The sequence below is a fragment of the Anguilla rostrata genome, chromosome 8 (assembly GCF_018555375.3).
Source record: "Anguilla rostrata isolate EN2019 chromosome 8, ASM1855537v3, whole genome shotgun sequence".
Classification (NCBI taxonomy): domain Eukaryota; kingdom Metazoa; phylum Chordata; class Actinopteri; order Anguilliformes; family Anguillidae; genus Anguilla; species Anguilla rostrata.
The window spans coordinates 28,620,351-28,635,898 of NC_057940.1; the positions used below are offsets into that span (position 1 = coordinate 28,620,351).

A 15,548-nucleotide genomic window follows, 5' to 3' on the forward strand; every position below is an offset into this window, starting at 1 on the left:
TTTGATGAATTGGTCATTCATGAATGATTGATTATCATGTATGTTGATTTACAAATGATAATTATCACTTAATCAAGGTGATGGCAATACATTTAAAACATTACTCAACATCTATACACTTTATGGAATTAACATATACTCATAAACAGGGTGATACTTCACTGTTGATGCTTGTTTAGCATAATGTTGCTTTCATTGCTTATGCCAGAATTAATCACAGAACATGAACTCTCTAATTTTTCATTTCTTTAATTGTAAATTATTCCAGCCAGTTAAATAATTGAATATTATTATTATATAACATATTCTCTGAGTAATCTCTGAGATTACTCTTCTAAATAAACACTAAACAACCTCAGTGAATATCAGCAATTAGTGATAAAGTATTTCAGTTTCAGAGCTTCATTAAGTATTTTAAAAATGTAATAATATGTACAATGTACACATTTTGCTAGGTGGGAGGGCACAGGGTCAGTCATTGTCAGTTATTTCCATAATACAGAGCACCTCATTTACTGTACACGAGAAAAGAAAAAAAAAAAGACTGAAATTTTTTAATTCAACCAGATTTGACATGTAAAATCACAGATACAAATATGAGATGGAATGATCTTATTATTGTTTCTTGTGTATGTTTATGGAATGTACAATGTGAACTGCTTGCCCAGATTTATTAGTGAATTGTTTCTATATTTGGAAATTTCTAATTTTTTAAATATTAATTATTATGGTCTACTATTTTCAATTTTGTAACCTTTTCACCAACAATTCTTATGAGGACTGAATCTATGACATATTTGTGTCAAAGAGAATATGGAAACGTTGGAAGAACTAACCTAAAAATCATTACTGTAAAAATCTGTACTAGTGTTCCCCTCGTGGGGAATAACATATATTGTTGTTTACCATTCAATTCTGGATACTGTAATTTGAAAAGTGATAAGTCTTACCAGCAGAAAAATGTGCAAAGCTGTGGAAAAAATAAGAGAAAATACAGTGTAAATGACCATACTGTATGACTCCCATATGAAACATGTCTTTGTCCATTGTATTCTATTATGCTACAGTCTTCAACATTTTGGCCAAGGTCACAGTGTAGTGGAATGGGTCATCATACACATCAGCACACTAGTTATGTCCATGAATTAGCCATGTATACAAGTGACTAAAACTCCCATAGAAAGGTCTCCCTACCCTAGTCAATGATAAGGGTGTAATGTGCTTCCCATAAAATGCTACATGGGTGCTCATCTGAAAAACGAAGGTTCTGACATCCCACATTCCGTTTTATCTTGGGCAAATCCCACCTGCTTATTTTTTCACCCCTTGCTTCCTTTCCTTGCCTCCTTTTCTAGTATGGAAGGCCATAGGGGTCAAAATTACAGTGCGTTACATTGACATCTGGAAACACGCATTGTCAATGTAGGCTCAATCCATTTGCTTTTTTAATCTACTTGCTTCCTTTCCTTGCTCCTAACCTCACCCAACTGAGGAAAGAAAGCAAGGAAAGGATGTGAGGAAGAAGGAATCGAGGAAACGTGCATAAGGCAATTGGAACATCTTTGCTTTCAAGTGTCAGTTTGTAGCCACATCAGTTACAGATGTGGCAGATGGGGAGAGGTGGAACCACAGGTCGGTCATTATATGTCACGCGTTCCAAAAAAATAATGCCGCAAAGGATGCACTCTTGTTTCCTTGCTCAAAAATTCTTCAGGAGCTTGCTAGCTCCTATCTCACTGAAGGAGCATTTAATGGATTGGAATGTCTTGGAGACAAAGGATGAATAAATTAAGCGGTTAGGAACACACTCTCATTGATAACGCGTGATTCCAGACGTCAGTTTAATGTATTTTTGGCCTTCCATAGTAGGAAGTGAGACAAGGGAATGACATGAAAGGGAGGTAAGAAAATAAGCAGTTGGAATGCACCCCTAGTTTTTGTGTAATAAAAGTATAACAGAGACATCATATGTGTTTGAAATGTGAGCCATTTGTCCATTTTAAATTCTGGGTTATCTTCCGTCACAATGGGGAGCATTTTTGTTGTTGAAGCAAATAGTCAATTAAATAAATTATCTAAGGATAAAAATTCTGGTTCATTTCTGTTTAATCTGAAAACCCACATTTATTTTCCCCAAATAGCATTTTTTTTATCAATGTGTACACATGGACACCTGCTGAAATATCAAAATGGATTATTTATGGTAAGCAGTACAGGCTTTTAACAGCTGAAATCCGGATTAAAATAATCTATTTATTTACTTATTCTGCATAAAATAAAAAGTAGGACATCAAAGACTCCAACTGTTTGCTTGAATAATTCAAATGCATGACATGCTAACTGGAGCCACAATATGTAATTCACGTTTTAGTCTTACAGTAGTTGCAAAGTTTTAATGCCTTGTATTCATAATGTCATTTTGGTTTGATAAGACTCCTGTCTCTCCTTGCTTTCAGTTGCATTGATTATAAGGTTGCATATAATGTTTTACTTGAACTATAGAAAGTTGATTCTTAAATAATTCATGAAATGCCTCAGTCCTTCCAGCTCTTAATTAAAATGACTTTTTTGACCAGCAAAGCCCTTCCAAGACCTGCAGGGCATGTCTTTTTTCCTTATATTGGTGCGTGACTAATTTAATTCATTTGTATCAATGCATGATTCTCCTCATTTAAGTGGCTCTTGTTCAGTTCTTTAGTGTCTTCCTTAAAGGCATACAGTATATCAGCTAATATCATTTTACAAGTACTTAAGTTTAGCTTAGGAATATGGTGGGGTGGGGACAATTGACTAATTAGAATTCATAACACAATAAATCTTTAGGGATTGCAAATCGTCATGAATAAATGTCTTGCAAGTTATGAGTGAAAGTGAATATTCCTCGCAAAGTATAAGGTTATTGGAAATGCGATGAAAACTGCATAAATCTGTGCTTCAACTTTAAACTTTAAATATCTTGATGTACTGCCATCTGTTAGGAGACGGCTGGATGAGTGAGTTGGGGGGCTTGGTAAAAAGCTGTTTTCTTTATTTGGCAATATTAAATCATTTAGGAAGGTACATAAACTCAATAAAAACCTGACGGGAGCATTATTCCATTGAAGACTTCAATCTCTGGGCCTTTTGATTGCGGTTGCAGTGCTGTATGCAATCTCCCAGTGGAGCCGTGTAAAGCTATGTTGAAGCCCTATGCGATATACTGTAGTGACAGAAGAGACAGCTGTTAGAAAGTGTAGGTCAGAACAGCAAATCAAAGTGCCAGCCTGTGCTTAATTTTAGGAACGACTGCACAAGCAAACTGCGCGGCAAAAATAAATAAATAAAATAAAATTTGAGCCATTATTTATCTCCCGAGGGCAATTAATATTCCACTCACGCTGTACCCCAGCTACTGGCGATTTCAAAACTATACTGACCTTGCAGTGACCCTTTTGTAACTTCAGGTACAGAACATCAAATTAGTATGATTGTATATCTAAATAAAATTGAGAGGTCATTTTTTTAGTCACTTGCTGATATATTAATGCAATGTTTATTCATACTTGTTTGAAAAGGCAATAAGTCCAGGGATAAATGTGCCAGTGTAATGCTGTATAAGCTTAAAAAAACGTGCACGCTTGTTTCACAACAATCCTCCACAACCGGCGTCCAGCAGTGCCACCAGAAAAGATCTGTATATATCTGCAGATATATAAATCTAAAAAGCTGAGTCACTGAACTTGTCTGTCACCAGGCTTTTAGCCTCCATTTTACACTTTGGCTAATCAGACTTTCCCCTATAGAATTGCAGAGGTTCCATATGTTTTCAGCACAGGCTAGACTGTGCACGCCCTGCAGTTATTCCTCCCTGTACATCTCATTTCCCTTGAATATCATTTAATAAAGCAATTTATCCATCCACTCCCTACAGCCTCTTGTAAGCTTTATGGTAACTGGCCATTAAATGTGTAAGTGCCTACCATAGAGACCTGGTAATGAATATTTGATCCAGTCCAATTTAATTTTTCTGTGGGTTTGTACTGATATGGGAGCTTTGCTTGAGACCCATGAAAAGGTTGTTGAGATGTGCTTGTAGCTTACAATAACTTTATCAGATTTTCTGAAGGGTCTGGCAGCGGAGAACATTGAGTTTGCAAGCTGTTAATACATTAAAGACATAAAAAGCCCTGAAAAGTTATTCTATTTTATGGGGGAGAGTGGGAATACCAGCTACTTAAATGTTAAGAGATTGTTTTACTATTTGGAAACCCAAGGTTGCATTAGGCATTTTTTATATAGAGTATAAAACTGTTATCAGTTTAAAACAATCAATTCCAACTTCAGAACTGGGGGAAATAAATACTGCTCTTTATTGTTGTCCCCTTTTATTTGTACTCAGGCCTCCGTCAAACAGAGACATCACGGCACCATGCAAATGCCCGCGCCTTGTCATTCCACAAAGCTCTCGCTGAAGTCAGGAAGGCAGTGGAGCTTAGGGCCCGCGGGGCCCCCGTGTGATGTCTCACTTAGCATCCTGAACGCAAACCGCGTAACTTGATTTAGATTCATTAGCGGCTGCGGCTGCCGCCATTGGTCCATCAAGTGAAGGCAAAATTAGGCAAGATTAGACATGGGAATATGTCGTTTTTCGAGAGGCTCCAGGCCTTAAAGCCGATGTGCCTCGGCAAGAGGTTCCGCACAGCCGGAAACGGCGGACTTGCGGCCGCGCACTGCCGTAGCAAATGGGAGAGATCTCGGATGTGTCGCTCGCCATTTTACCTGCCTGGTAGCCCCCGTCTGCTTCAAAAGCCCTTAATTGCTCACCTTCTCCTTTCTGGCCCGCCCGGCGCACTGGCTGGAGCTCGTGACACGCCGCCCCTCCCCCGCGCTGCGACGGCTCGTCTCAATCTGGAAGGGAGGCACTCCCACAGAGTCGCGGGAGCTGAGAGAGGCACGGGCGACAGCAACCGTGCTCACGGGGGGCCTCCAGGGGGCAGGCCGCTTTTCTTATTAGAAAAGCCCCACTGGCCCCCATTCTGTTCAAAAGCCCCCCCTCCCTTTCTTTCTCTCTCTCTCTGTCTTTCCATCTTGCCTGCCTCCCCACGACATCAAGTGAAATTAAATTGGGCAGTGGATCAGGAATGAATTCACAAAGGGGGATAGGCACTGATTAAAAACAACATTTCCATGCCAGGGTGCGAAAGGTTGTTTACGTTGTTGAGGTATCCAACTCAATCAGATGAGCTGGACCTCAGACAAAATGTGTGTCCGCTGCCCACTGATCAGCAGCAACAAATCTGGCTGAAGGAGTACCAGTTCCGCAATCTGAGCGCTTTTGTCTCTACAACCAAGCAGCTTTGTTCTAGTTTCAGTACTTGAGACCTCAGTGCTATCTGATGTATCACAGTCTCAGTTCTAATAATTTAGGCCATAATTTAATTAAGGTCCCTTCAGGAAGCTTAAATCTATGGTCCTGCTATGGACTATATTCTGTTTAAAATAAATGCATTAAACCATTTCACTGCACTAAAATTCTAAGCTGAAAAGAAGTTATGGCCAGTGGTGTTAGATCGTGACTCTTAAATCTGGCTTTTAACCTAAACTCAAATTAGTTTCAGACAGATGGATTCCATCTTGCTTCCTCCAAAGGTCATGTTCAGTTAGGGTTAATACGCAGCACACAAGAGAAATGTTTAGCCTGCTCCGTTACTCAAGCAGCGCAAGAGGACTGAAAACACCAGCCGCATGAATTATAAAACAGGGACCATTTTAATTATGTAACTTATTAAAGCTCGCTGTGACACTGGGATCTAATAACCACACACTTCACAGAGAAGCTGAAGGATTGGAATGGATTTATCATGCATTGTAAATGGTCCTTTTCTGTGAAGTGCATGTAACGGTTGTGGGTCCACATAAGTTAACACTTTGGAACGCATCTGTCATTGTCCTTGTTTTTTACTTATTCATCACATGTCTCAGGGTTCCTGTTTAAGTACCGTGTAAGCTACTATGTGAGGGGGTTTGTCAAGACCTACATTTTGCTTCATTTCCTGTGGGCATGTATTTGCATGCTGCCTGTCTGTAAGTTTTAGCCACATCAGTCAAGCAGCACCAACACAAGCCTGACCTACATGCCCATAATCTTGCCCTGCCTCTCTTCATCTCCCTTACACACTAGATAGGGTTTGCAGAATACAAAAATAAAAATAAATGTCTGTGTACATGTTTTATAATGGCTAAAAATACAATAAAACGCGCACACGATGTGGTTTACTGTTACCCAGACAATTGTGCAGTTGCTTTGAGCCCTTGCCCAACAATAAAAAAATGAAGAAAAAATGTTAATGAAAGCCCCTGTGAATGAAAAGAGGAAGTTCGTACAAAAAATGACAATAACAGTGGCATGAAACTGTTAGCCTCAGTGGGGTGGATTAGAATGATTTTGCTTTTTATTATGAATTTCAATATTTAAACCTTGCAGCACAGCTGCGGATTCTTGGAATATAGTGTTCCTTTGGACTGAGTGAGAATATTCCATTAGTTTGGTTTTATCAGGGACAAGATACCACATCAGAATCCACATTTGTCACTTGCAGACATGACCCTAAGGCTTCATATTAACATGTGCACACAATTTCCATCATGCTATTCTAAAAAATATGATATAATTTGGTTCATTTTACTGAATTGAAACTATAATACTTGCAAACCCCACTCATTCATCACCCATTCGTGTGCTTATCTTATATGTCCCTACTTCCATCCAAAATGTCCTTTGTTAAACTCCCATAAGGGTCTCTGTATTTTGTTTCTCCATGGGCATTAAATATCAGCACAGCAGACGGTATGTTCATGTGCATGCACGAGTATGAGAGAGAGTACGTACGTTTTTTTTTGTCTATGCATGTCTATTATCTTTTTCCATGTGCATTAATGAGCTAGCTCCATGACTCCACCAAAATGCCATTACTTCTTCTTTCTTACATATAATATCATCCATTACCTATCCATCATCATCGTCATCCTCATAATCATCATCAATCATCATTATTGCCCAATCCATCACTGGCTGCAGACCACTCAGTGAGATGGCTTTTGATATATTCTTTTAAAAATACAGTACAGTCATTTTCACCGCAATTTGAAAAAATAGCTGAAACCCTTCAAATCGACATGGTTTGGGTATTCAGGCTTACTGAGGCAGTCAGTTACCCATGTGTTTATGCAAACAATTTATGTCCCTCTCCCCCCTTCACATTTCGCAGCATGACTGCTTAATGTAAAAGAGATTTGTGTGAAAACTTTTAGAAGTGCTGTTGTTGATGTGTTTAATGGCGTTGTTAGCAGTCGGGTGCCTTGTCTCTCAGTCTGAATTTCAACATGAGTAATTTCAATGTCCAAGCAAAGAGAGGTACTTTAGCAATGAAGATTTATGCACCTGTGCATTTATGCTTTTAGTGCTTGCCTTTCGAAATGAATTTTATTTTTTTGTCTATGGGTGCATTCCAAAAAAAATTGAAGAATATGTGGTGAAAACAACTGTAAAATCAATTTTAAGGGATTATAAGCAATGGCTAAGCAGAAAAACAATGGAAGAGCAGGTTGTTTTGCCACGGTGGTCTAAACTGTGCCATCATATTGTGGCAATACTTTCTAACACTGTTTTTTCAATGGGAGACATCTTGTTGTGATGTGTCGATAGCCATCCATCCATCCATTATCTATGCCCACTTATCCTGCTCAGGGTCGCGGGGGGTGCTGGAGCTTATCCCAGCATGCATTGGGCAACAGGCAGAAATACACCCTGGACAGGTCGCAAATCTATTGTGTCGATATTAAAAGAAAAACAGCAGGGGTAAAAATGATGTTGGAGCTTTGAAGCAAAAAACTGTTCACTGCCTAATTTATTCACACAACATCACTAATGCAATATCTTTTCAAAATGTATGTAGATTTTGTCTTAGAAGAAATGTAATCATGTTATTATAAATACTGTTATACTAAAATGTTACAATATGTTATTATTGTATCAGAAAAGTAATAGTTTTGATATAAAGTAGAACAATATGACAGTAATTCACATCACACGTGACAATAACTGATACTTGTTTTCACCTATTGTTGTATGCAAAAAAAGATTCTTCTTTTCTATACTTCACAACTTCCTGATAGAGAAAAGGCATTTAATTTCTGTGTTTAGCCTTGTTTTCCCCCTTTCCCTCGACTGCCTTGAGTTTGTCTAAAAAAGAGCCTGTTAAAAACTCATTATAAAACAGTGTTCTCCTAGTGTGAAGAACATGTCAGAAGACAGTGAAATGAAGCCAGGGGAAATGTACAAAGAAGAATGGATTAGCAATAATGCACTTACGTCAGCTATGAAGTGACAATAAAATTCTTCGGAAAAAGTAATTAATATAACATCAGTGAATTGTGGTTACTGTCACTGAGTTATTAAAATAGTGATGGTTATTGAATGGCTAGTTAATAAAATCCAAGGTTTGCCATTACCTTTCAATGGGATGTTTTCCTGTTCAAAATGAACAATAATCCTTCTCCACCAATTCAGGCATGTCTACCCCCTTCCTTTTTTTGAGATCCTGAGATACAAGGAAATGTATAGCTGCCATCCATTGTTATTAATGTATTAATTTATCTGTTGTTTATTTCAACTACTGCAGTATTTGCCACCCCTATGAGAAGCATTCCTTAATGAAGGTGAAATGAACATTAACGTTGTGGGACATTAACCTTTCACAGCCATCCTCATGGGTGCTTTGTCATAATTCACAGTGAAAAGTAATTAATTGTAGCTTGTTTACTTACATTACATATGTGTGTGTGTATATGTATATATATATATATATATATATATATATACACACACACAGACAGGTGACAAATTAAAGGAAAAGTGTCTTAGTAAGGGTGTTGGGCCACCACAAGATGCCAGAATAGCTTCAGTGCACCTTGGCATAGATTCTACAAGTCTCTGGAACTGTACTGGAGCGATGGGACATCATTATTCCAAAAGATATTCCCTTATTTGGTGGTTTGATTATGGTGGTGGAGAGCCCATAGATGTTCAATTGGGTTGAGATCTATTGACTGCGAAGGCCATAGCATATGATTCACATAATTTTCCTACTCATCAAACCATTCAATGACCTCTCATGCCCTGTGGAAAGGGGCACTGTCATCCTGGAAGAGACCACTTCGAGGAAACATTTCTCTCCTGATGGGAGTAGTCTCATCCAGGATGACAGTGCCCCCATTCACAGGGCATGAGAGGTCACTGAATGGTTTGATGAGTATGGACATTGTGTGAATCATATGCTATGGCCTTCGCAGTCAACAGATCTCAACCCAATTGAACACCTATTGGAGATACTGGACCGTGTTGTATATTCTCAGCTTTTATGAGGATGCTCTGCCAGGCCTGTACTGTAGCCATCTTCAGCTCCTGCTTGATTCAAATTGGGTGAATAACTTGGCCAGTCAACAGTTTTCCCATTTTTGGCTTTTCAAAACGCCTTTATTGCTTTGCAGTATGTTTGGGATCATTGTCTTCCTATAGGATGGAACACTGTCCAGTGAGTTTGGAGGCATTTGCTGGAACTTGAGCATATAAGATGCTTCTGTACACTTTAGAATTCATTCTGCTTCTATCAGCAGTTACATCATCAATGAAGAAAAGGCAGCACTTTTGGAGGTCATACTTGCCCAAACCATAACACCCCCACCAGATGAGGTGGGGGGGCGGGGATGCTTTGGATCTTGGTGCAGTTCCTTGCGGCCTCCACACTTCCAGAACTCTGTAGGCTCTTTTAGGTACTTCTTAGCAAACTGTACCCAATCCATCCTGCTTTTGCGGCTAACTAGTGGTTTGCATCTTGCAGTGTAGCCTCTGTAGTTATATTTGTGAAGTCTTCTGTGGACAGTAGTCAGTGACACGCATGCCTGCTGAAGAGTGTTTCTGATTTGTTGTACAGGCGTTTGGGGGGGTTTGTTCATTATGTGGTCTTAATGTTGTTCAAAACAATTAATTTTGATAAGCCTAAGGTTTAGCATATGTCTCTTCCTGCTTCCATGACTTTCATTGGTACAGGTCTGGTCCTCATATTTACACGAATAACAGACAACAAAGGTAATCAAGATTAGATACTGAAAGCTCTCTTATACCTGCACTAAGGCCGCAATTTAACACACATGACTAATCAGGAACACCTGTGAAGTCATTTGTCCCAAGCGTTACGGTGACCTGAAATGGGGGGACTGTGTATAAAACACAGAAGATATTAAAAAATATCTTCTGAAAAAGTGTAGGGGCGGAGGGGGTAGTGGAATTGTCTCATAATCTTGGAAGTTCATAGACGTAGCTACTTATAATGCATTGTGCATGAAATAACCAGCAGATTTGAAATTGGCACAGCTGTATAGTCAGATGATGAACTTATGTTGCAAGATGTGGTGATAAATTGGACCTTGGGCTAAAACGATATCTCAGAAGCTAAACATATGGTTTCCATATTGTATGCTTTTATGATAATTCACATAGATTTCAGGGAGCTGATTGCAGTGAGTGTTTATCTCAAGGGCCTGTCCCCTTATCTGCAGGTCATTCTTGCATCTGTGCTCATATTATCAGAGTTTCGTTGCCATGGGAAGTGTGAATATACTACTTGCCAAGAGGTTCCTGTCAAAATACAGGTGGTAATTTGCCACAGGGCATCAATATGACACATTTAAGGTCCAAAGCAAGTGCAATAACCGTGTATTGTAACATGTAAATGCTTGAAGCATCCTGTTCATTTCAGTGAGATAACTCCATGAAAGCAGAAAACATGTATAAATAAGTTTTTTTTTTAAATTCATGATACTGTTTAGTTTATTTTAAAGGAGTTTCCCAGCTTCAGAAATCTCCCATCTTTTGTTACTTTAGAGAACCTCTAAAAACATGAAATGACCTCCAAAGATATATGTATATGAGATTTTATTTCGAGCACTATGCTCTGTGGGATCAAAGGTTTGCAAGAAATGCTGGCGCTGTGATCTCAGTACATTATTTGCTGTGCATATCTAGCTTTTAACATTTGCAATTACCTTCCTACCATCCTACCATCAGATTTGTCTCAAATATACCAGGTGTCTTAGACACACAGGTTTTTTTTTTTTGTTGTTTGTTTTGTTTTGCTTTGCTGCGCTTTGTTGTTCTCCGGTTGAAATAAAAATCGCATAATTATGAAATGCTAGGAAGTAACCTCTGGAATGAGCCTCATCTGTTATTTTTGTTTCTATGGGGATTTTTGTGCCTTTTGTTAAAAAATTAATTCACCACTCACAGCATTTGAGTCAAAAAATAACCATTAAGATTCAACAATTTAACTGTGCACTCAAGGTGAACACAGAGTAGTGCTATGCACTGCAGTATAATTGGAGTTGAACCGACTGTAATATGCAGGGATTTATTTGTTTGCTATGCCTGTGTTATTATATTATAGGGTGTGTAGGGGTTGAACGGTTTTGGGGGAAAATAAATCCCTTCTGTCATTGCTCTTCATACATATAAATTATTATATTAATACATAGTTTCTCACCTTTATATTGGATATGCGTAAACTAAGGGGCAAACTGCGAAATATGTCACATTATTACCTCCAGCAAGAATACAAAATATATGGCAAGGAAGAGAAAATGGTCATGATTTATATTTGTATTCAACCACTGTGTTGTCTTCTTATTACGCATGATACACATGTCCACAGGGACAAAAATGACCCACCCTCACCCGGTCCCTGTGATGAAGCCTCTTCATTGAATTTCAAAACCAATATTTTTCACGTAGAAATAACCTTTCACTTATCAATAAATTAGTGAATAACTGTTTTCCTACTTCACAGTCCAGAGAGACTATTTCTTGTACAGCACTCATTTTTACTACAAATCGCACATCATAATTGATTTTTTTTGCTGTAATAGATGGCACTTAACTTTCAATATGACTTCTGATTTTATTACCGCAAGGTTAAAAAGGCTCAATAATACAATCTTTGTACCCTGATGGTGAACCACTTTAATAAAAATATAAAAATGACTTCAAAAAGGTTGGGTCACTCCAGGAAAAGTCATTTCACACTGAACATTTTTAATTGCAGGGGTTTTCGGTGGTGTTAAACTCTGTATAGCGTCATTTTTGACCCTGAGGACACCACAAGGATTAAACTAATTTAAATTAAATTCATTTTTCAAACTGGAAACATGTTTATGCTTGGCAGGAGAGGACTGTAAAACAAATGCGTACAGTGTTAATTAGTATTCATTAAGGTAGTTCTATTTAAGATAAGAGGAAATGTAAGCAAGATTCCAATGACAGAATGGAACTATTTTTATTGAATCTGCTCAAAGTTGATTCATATTTTTAAAATGAATTCAAATAATGAATATGTTTATCTCCTCTGCCAGTGTTTACAGGCTTAGATTGAATCACCTTAACTTAAAACAGTGACAGAGAAAAAATGTGAAGCTTAGTAGTTCTTCATCATATTTCTAATTGCAAATGCTAATTTGTTTTAGTATATTTCTCTGTGCTGCTGCAATAAACTCTGATATTGTGCTGCTTCAATTAACTCCACATATGTTCGTCATTAGAGTTGTAATTGCAAGACCATCACATACTGCAGTAATTGTTTTTAATTGTATGATGTCTCATTTCTTCCCCCCAGAGTGAATACATTTGTCCTAGACCACTACCAGGAGCTTGGCTTGGGGATATTCCGACGATTCACTGAAACAGAAAGTGTATGTCCACCAGATCGACCGCAGACAGGAGGTTCATGCGTAGAACTTGTCTATCCCATGGTCCTCTGAGCTTGCCCATCTCAGAGATTTTTCTCCTCCTTCCGATGAAAACAGACTCCGGTGATTGCTTCTGCGGTTATGTGAAGCAGCCATCAAACCACCCCCTGAAATAGCTTTAGGGTAAATTATGCTGAATCACCACCTGTATCTCCCGCCCATCCATAATGAATAGAGGTTTCTCCTTAACTAGATTAGAGTCGCAATGGATTTCCTGCTATGAACACCATGTATAAACTGGTTGTCGGAAATGTGGAAGCTGTACTGTGGGAAGAGCAGCATTCATCCAAAAAGAAGGTGAGATACAAAAAAGACCATTCAAAAATGTCAATTAAAATCATACAAATCGCAGAAAAATGCAACAGTGTTGGAGCCAATTAAAAAGCATATGAAGAACGAAGAAGTGTTCGGTGAATAGGCAGATGTATTTGTTTAATAACTAGGTACTTTTCCGCTAGTTTCCTCCATCAAGGCAACTGGAAAGGTACTGGTATACAGACAGCTCTCATGCCTAAGAGCATGTCTCTGCAGCACATGCAAATCCGTCTTTGCTCTATGGGTACAGTTCATGTTGTTCAATGACACCTCTGAGGAGGACTTTGAGTGGGCAGAGGATTCTCTGTTGCGCATGCAGAAGTTCTTGGAAGCTCTTATACCGGAAGAGTTAGATTTTTTTGTGAGTTCATTTGAAAAAGGACAAAAGAAGGCTGCTGAGAAACCTGCCTGGTAAAGCTTCACTATTATTTTATTCAGATAGGGGAATTCAGAATTGGTTAGCAGCCAGGTTTGGTTACCTCTTTTCTAAAAACCAGACAGCATTTTTCAGTTCCCCCTGCACCATACCTTTTGATGGATCAAGAAACTATCGAAATTTGACAAAAAAAATAAATAAATCTCTTTTCGGTGAATCTAAACTACAATTAAGAACATGGGATTTCAGAATCTGGAGCAGTTTCCATTTTTTATCAATGAGGAATTTTCTAACAGCAATTTAGAAGCTGCTGCAAGCAACACAATGGCATCGCGTGGGACGTAAGTGAACTGTTGTGTCTGCTTAATTTCAGAAATAGAAAAAGCCTATTCTTTCACGGCAGTGGATGCGGACTTCTGACAGCTTGAAAACAGAACCAAATGAACCAATAACAAATGCAGGAGTAAAGGAAAGGATTTTACCTGAGGAATTATAAAACTATTTAAGAAGCTGACTGGGTGTCCGAATGGTTATAAAGAACGGTTGGACAATGCCATATCCCACTGGGTCAGGTGGGGATGTTCTGAAGGTGTGACCTTACCAGTGCGCCCACTAAAACATTCACGCAGTGCACTCTGTCTGTAACATGAAATCAACCTGCTATAAGCTCCGGACAGTTTGATGGATTACACCTAGTTGCCGTAAGCCTGATCTTTCTAAAGATGGAATTATGAGCCATGCTGCAGCCTCAGGTGTTGGTAGCGAGATTGGGCCAGAACATTTAAATTATGGCTCACCTCTTATTTTCCGTCTGTTTAACAAAAGAATGCAATGCAAATATACTCCAATGCAGTCTCAGTGCCCAGTTACATTGGTTGCTATCATGTCGTCATGGACAGTACTCTGAAACCAGCTGAAGCCCCTCTACACTGCTGTTCTGTGGAAGATAGCAGTGAACAGTAAATGAAAATCATTTTGTACTTCACAGTGTACACAGTGTTTCTTTGTCCCGAGTGACCCCCACCCTTTAAAAATGTATAGATATTTTTTAATGAATTATATGAATTGTCACTGAAATGAAAGTCTGTAATGTTTTTTTTATAATGAGATTATTGTGTAAAAAAAATAAATAAATAAGTACATGTGCAAAATAATAAACACTTTATAAAAAGATGCTGAGCAGGTTTACTGCTCTCTCATGGAGATGTATATTTTTGTGCCACTTAATCAAGCAGGCTATTAGTTCACAGCGTGCGTGAAAAAGAAGAGCAAGTTAAATGGTTTTACAGTCAACAGCCTTATGCTTTTGCAGCTGCTTGCTACAACAGCAGTGCGGGCAGCCATTTCCAGTAAGTACCACCGTACCTCCTCTCATTTCGTTTCCTGTGCTGACGTATCAAGAATGCCATGCCAAGCCTCGGTGGGCTTTTCAATTTCCAATTAAGGTTGATACCCATCTCGTGTCTGATCTAACGCGCATGACATGGATCATTAAGAGGGGAGCCGGTTCATATTCTCGTGCTCGAACGCTGAGGTCAATGGTACTCCACAATTCCCACAGCATTTACTTAAATAGCTGCCCTCTTATGGTCCGTGGGTATGAAGAGACTGCAGTTTAGTCAGCCAGACCCACACCATGAAATATTTAGTGGATGCGTACTCAGCTCCTGTATGGAGTCAAGTTGTTTGGCCCAGTTATACCTCGAAAGGTCAATGAACAAGAGACGCGAAAGACACAGATGTGCTGTAGGACCGCTTTCAGAGATTAAACCCAATTCAGTGAGATCCCCAGGGGGATTTGCGCTGGCACCGTTATAAAGATACCGTTCGTCAGTTCAGAGCCATCTCTCAGAAATCAACATGCGTGGAATGCGGGGCAAGCATATTCCTTAAAGCTTCACTCTTGGCGTATCATCGCGGCAGGAAAATATTCATGCGTTTATCTTCCGTGCTACCTGACTACAACCCCTCCTTACATATGCACTTGTAGTTCTCTAATGTGCTCACCGGCCTTGAGACTGCA

The 15,548-nt window shown here is 38.9% G+C and overlaps 1 protein-coding gene across 2 annotated transcripts in view; it reads left to right on the forward strand.

Annotated features, from left to right (window-relative positions):
- lrrtm4l2 (leucine rich repeat transmembrane neuronal 4 like 2) overlaps positions 1 to 13,998 on the forward strand; it is a 33,134-nt gene extending 19,136 nt beyond the window's left edge. For both annotated transcript variants that reach the window (XM_064347550.1, XM_064347549.1), the window contains one exon: positions 12,702 to 13,998. Coding sequence is in view for 1 of the 2 variants with exons in the window: in XM_064347549.1 (XP_064203619.1) it covers positions 12,702 to 12,767 (66 nt within the window). In the remaining variant the exon portion in view is untranslated. The remainder of the gene's footprint in view (positions 1 to 12,701) is intronic.
- The last annotated feature ends 1,550 nt before the right edge of the window (positions 13,999 to 15,548 follow it).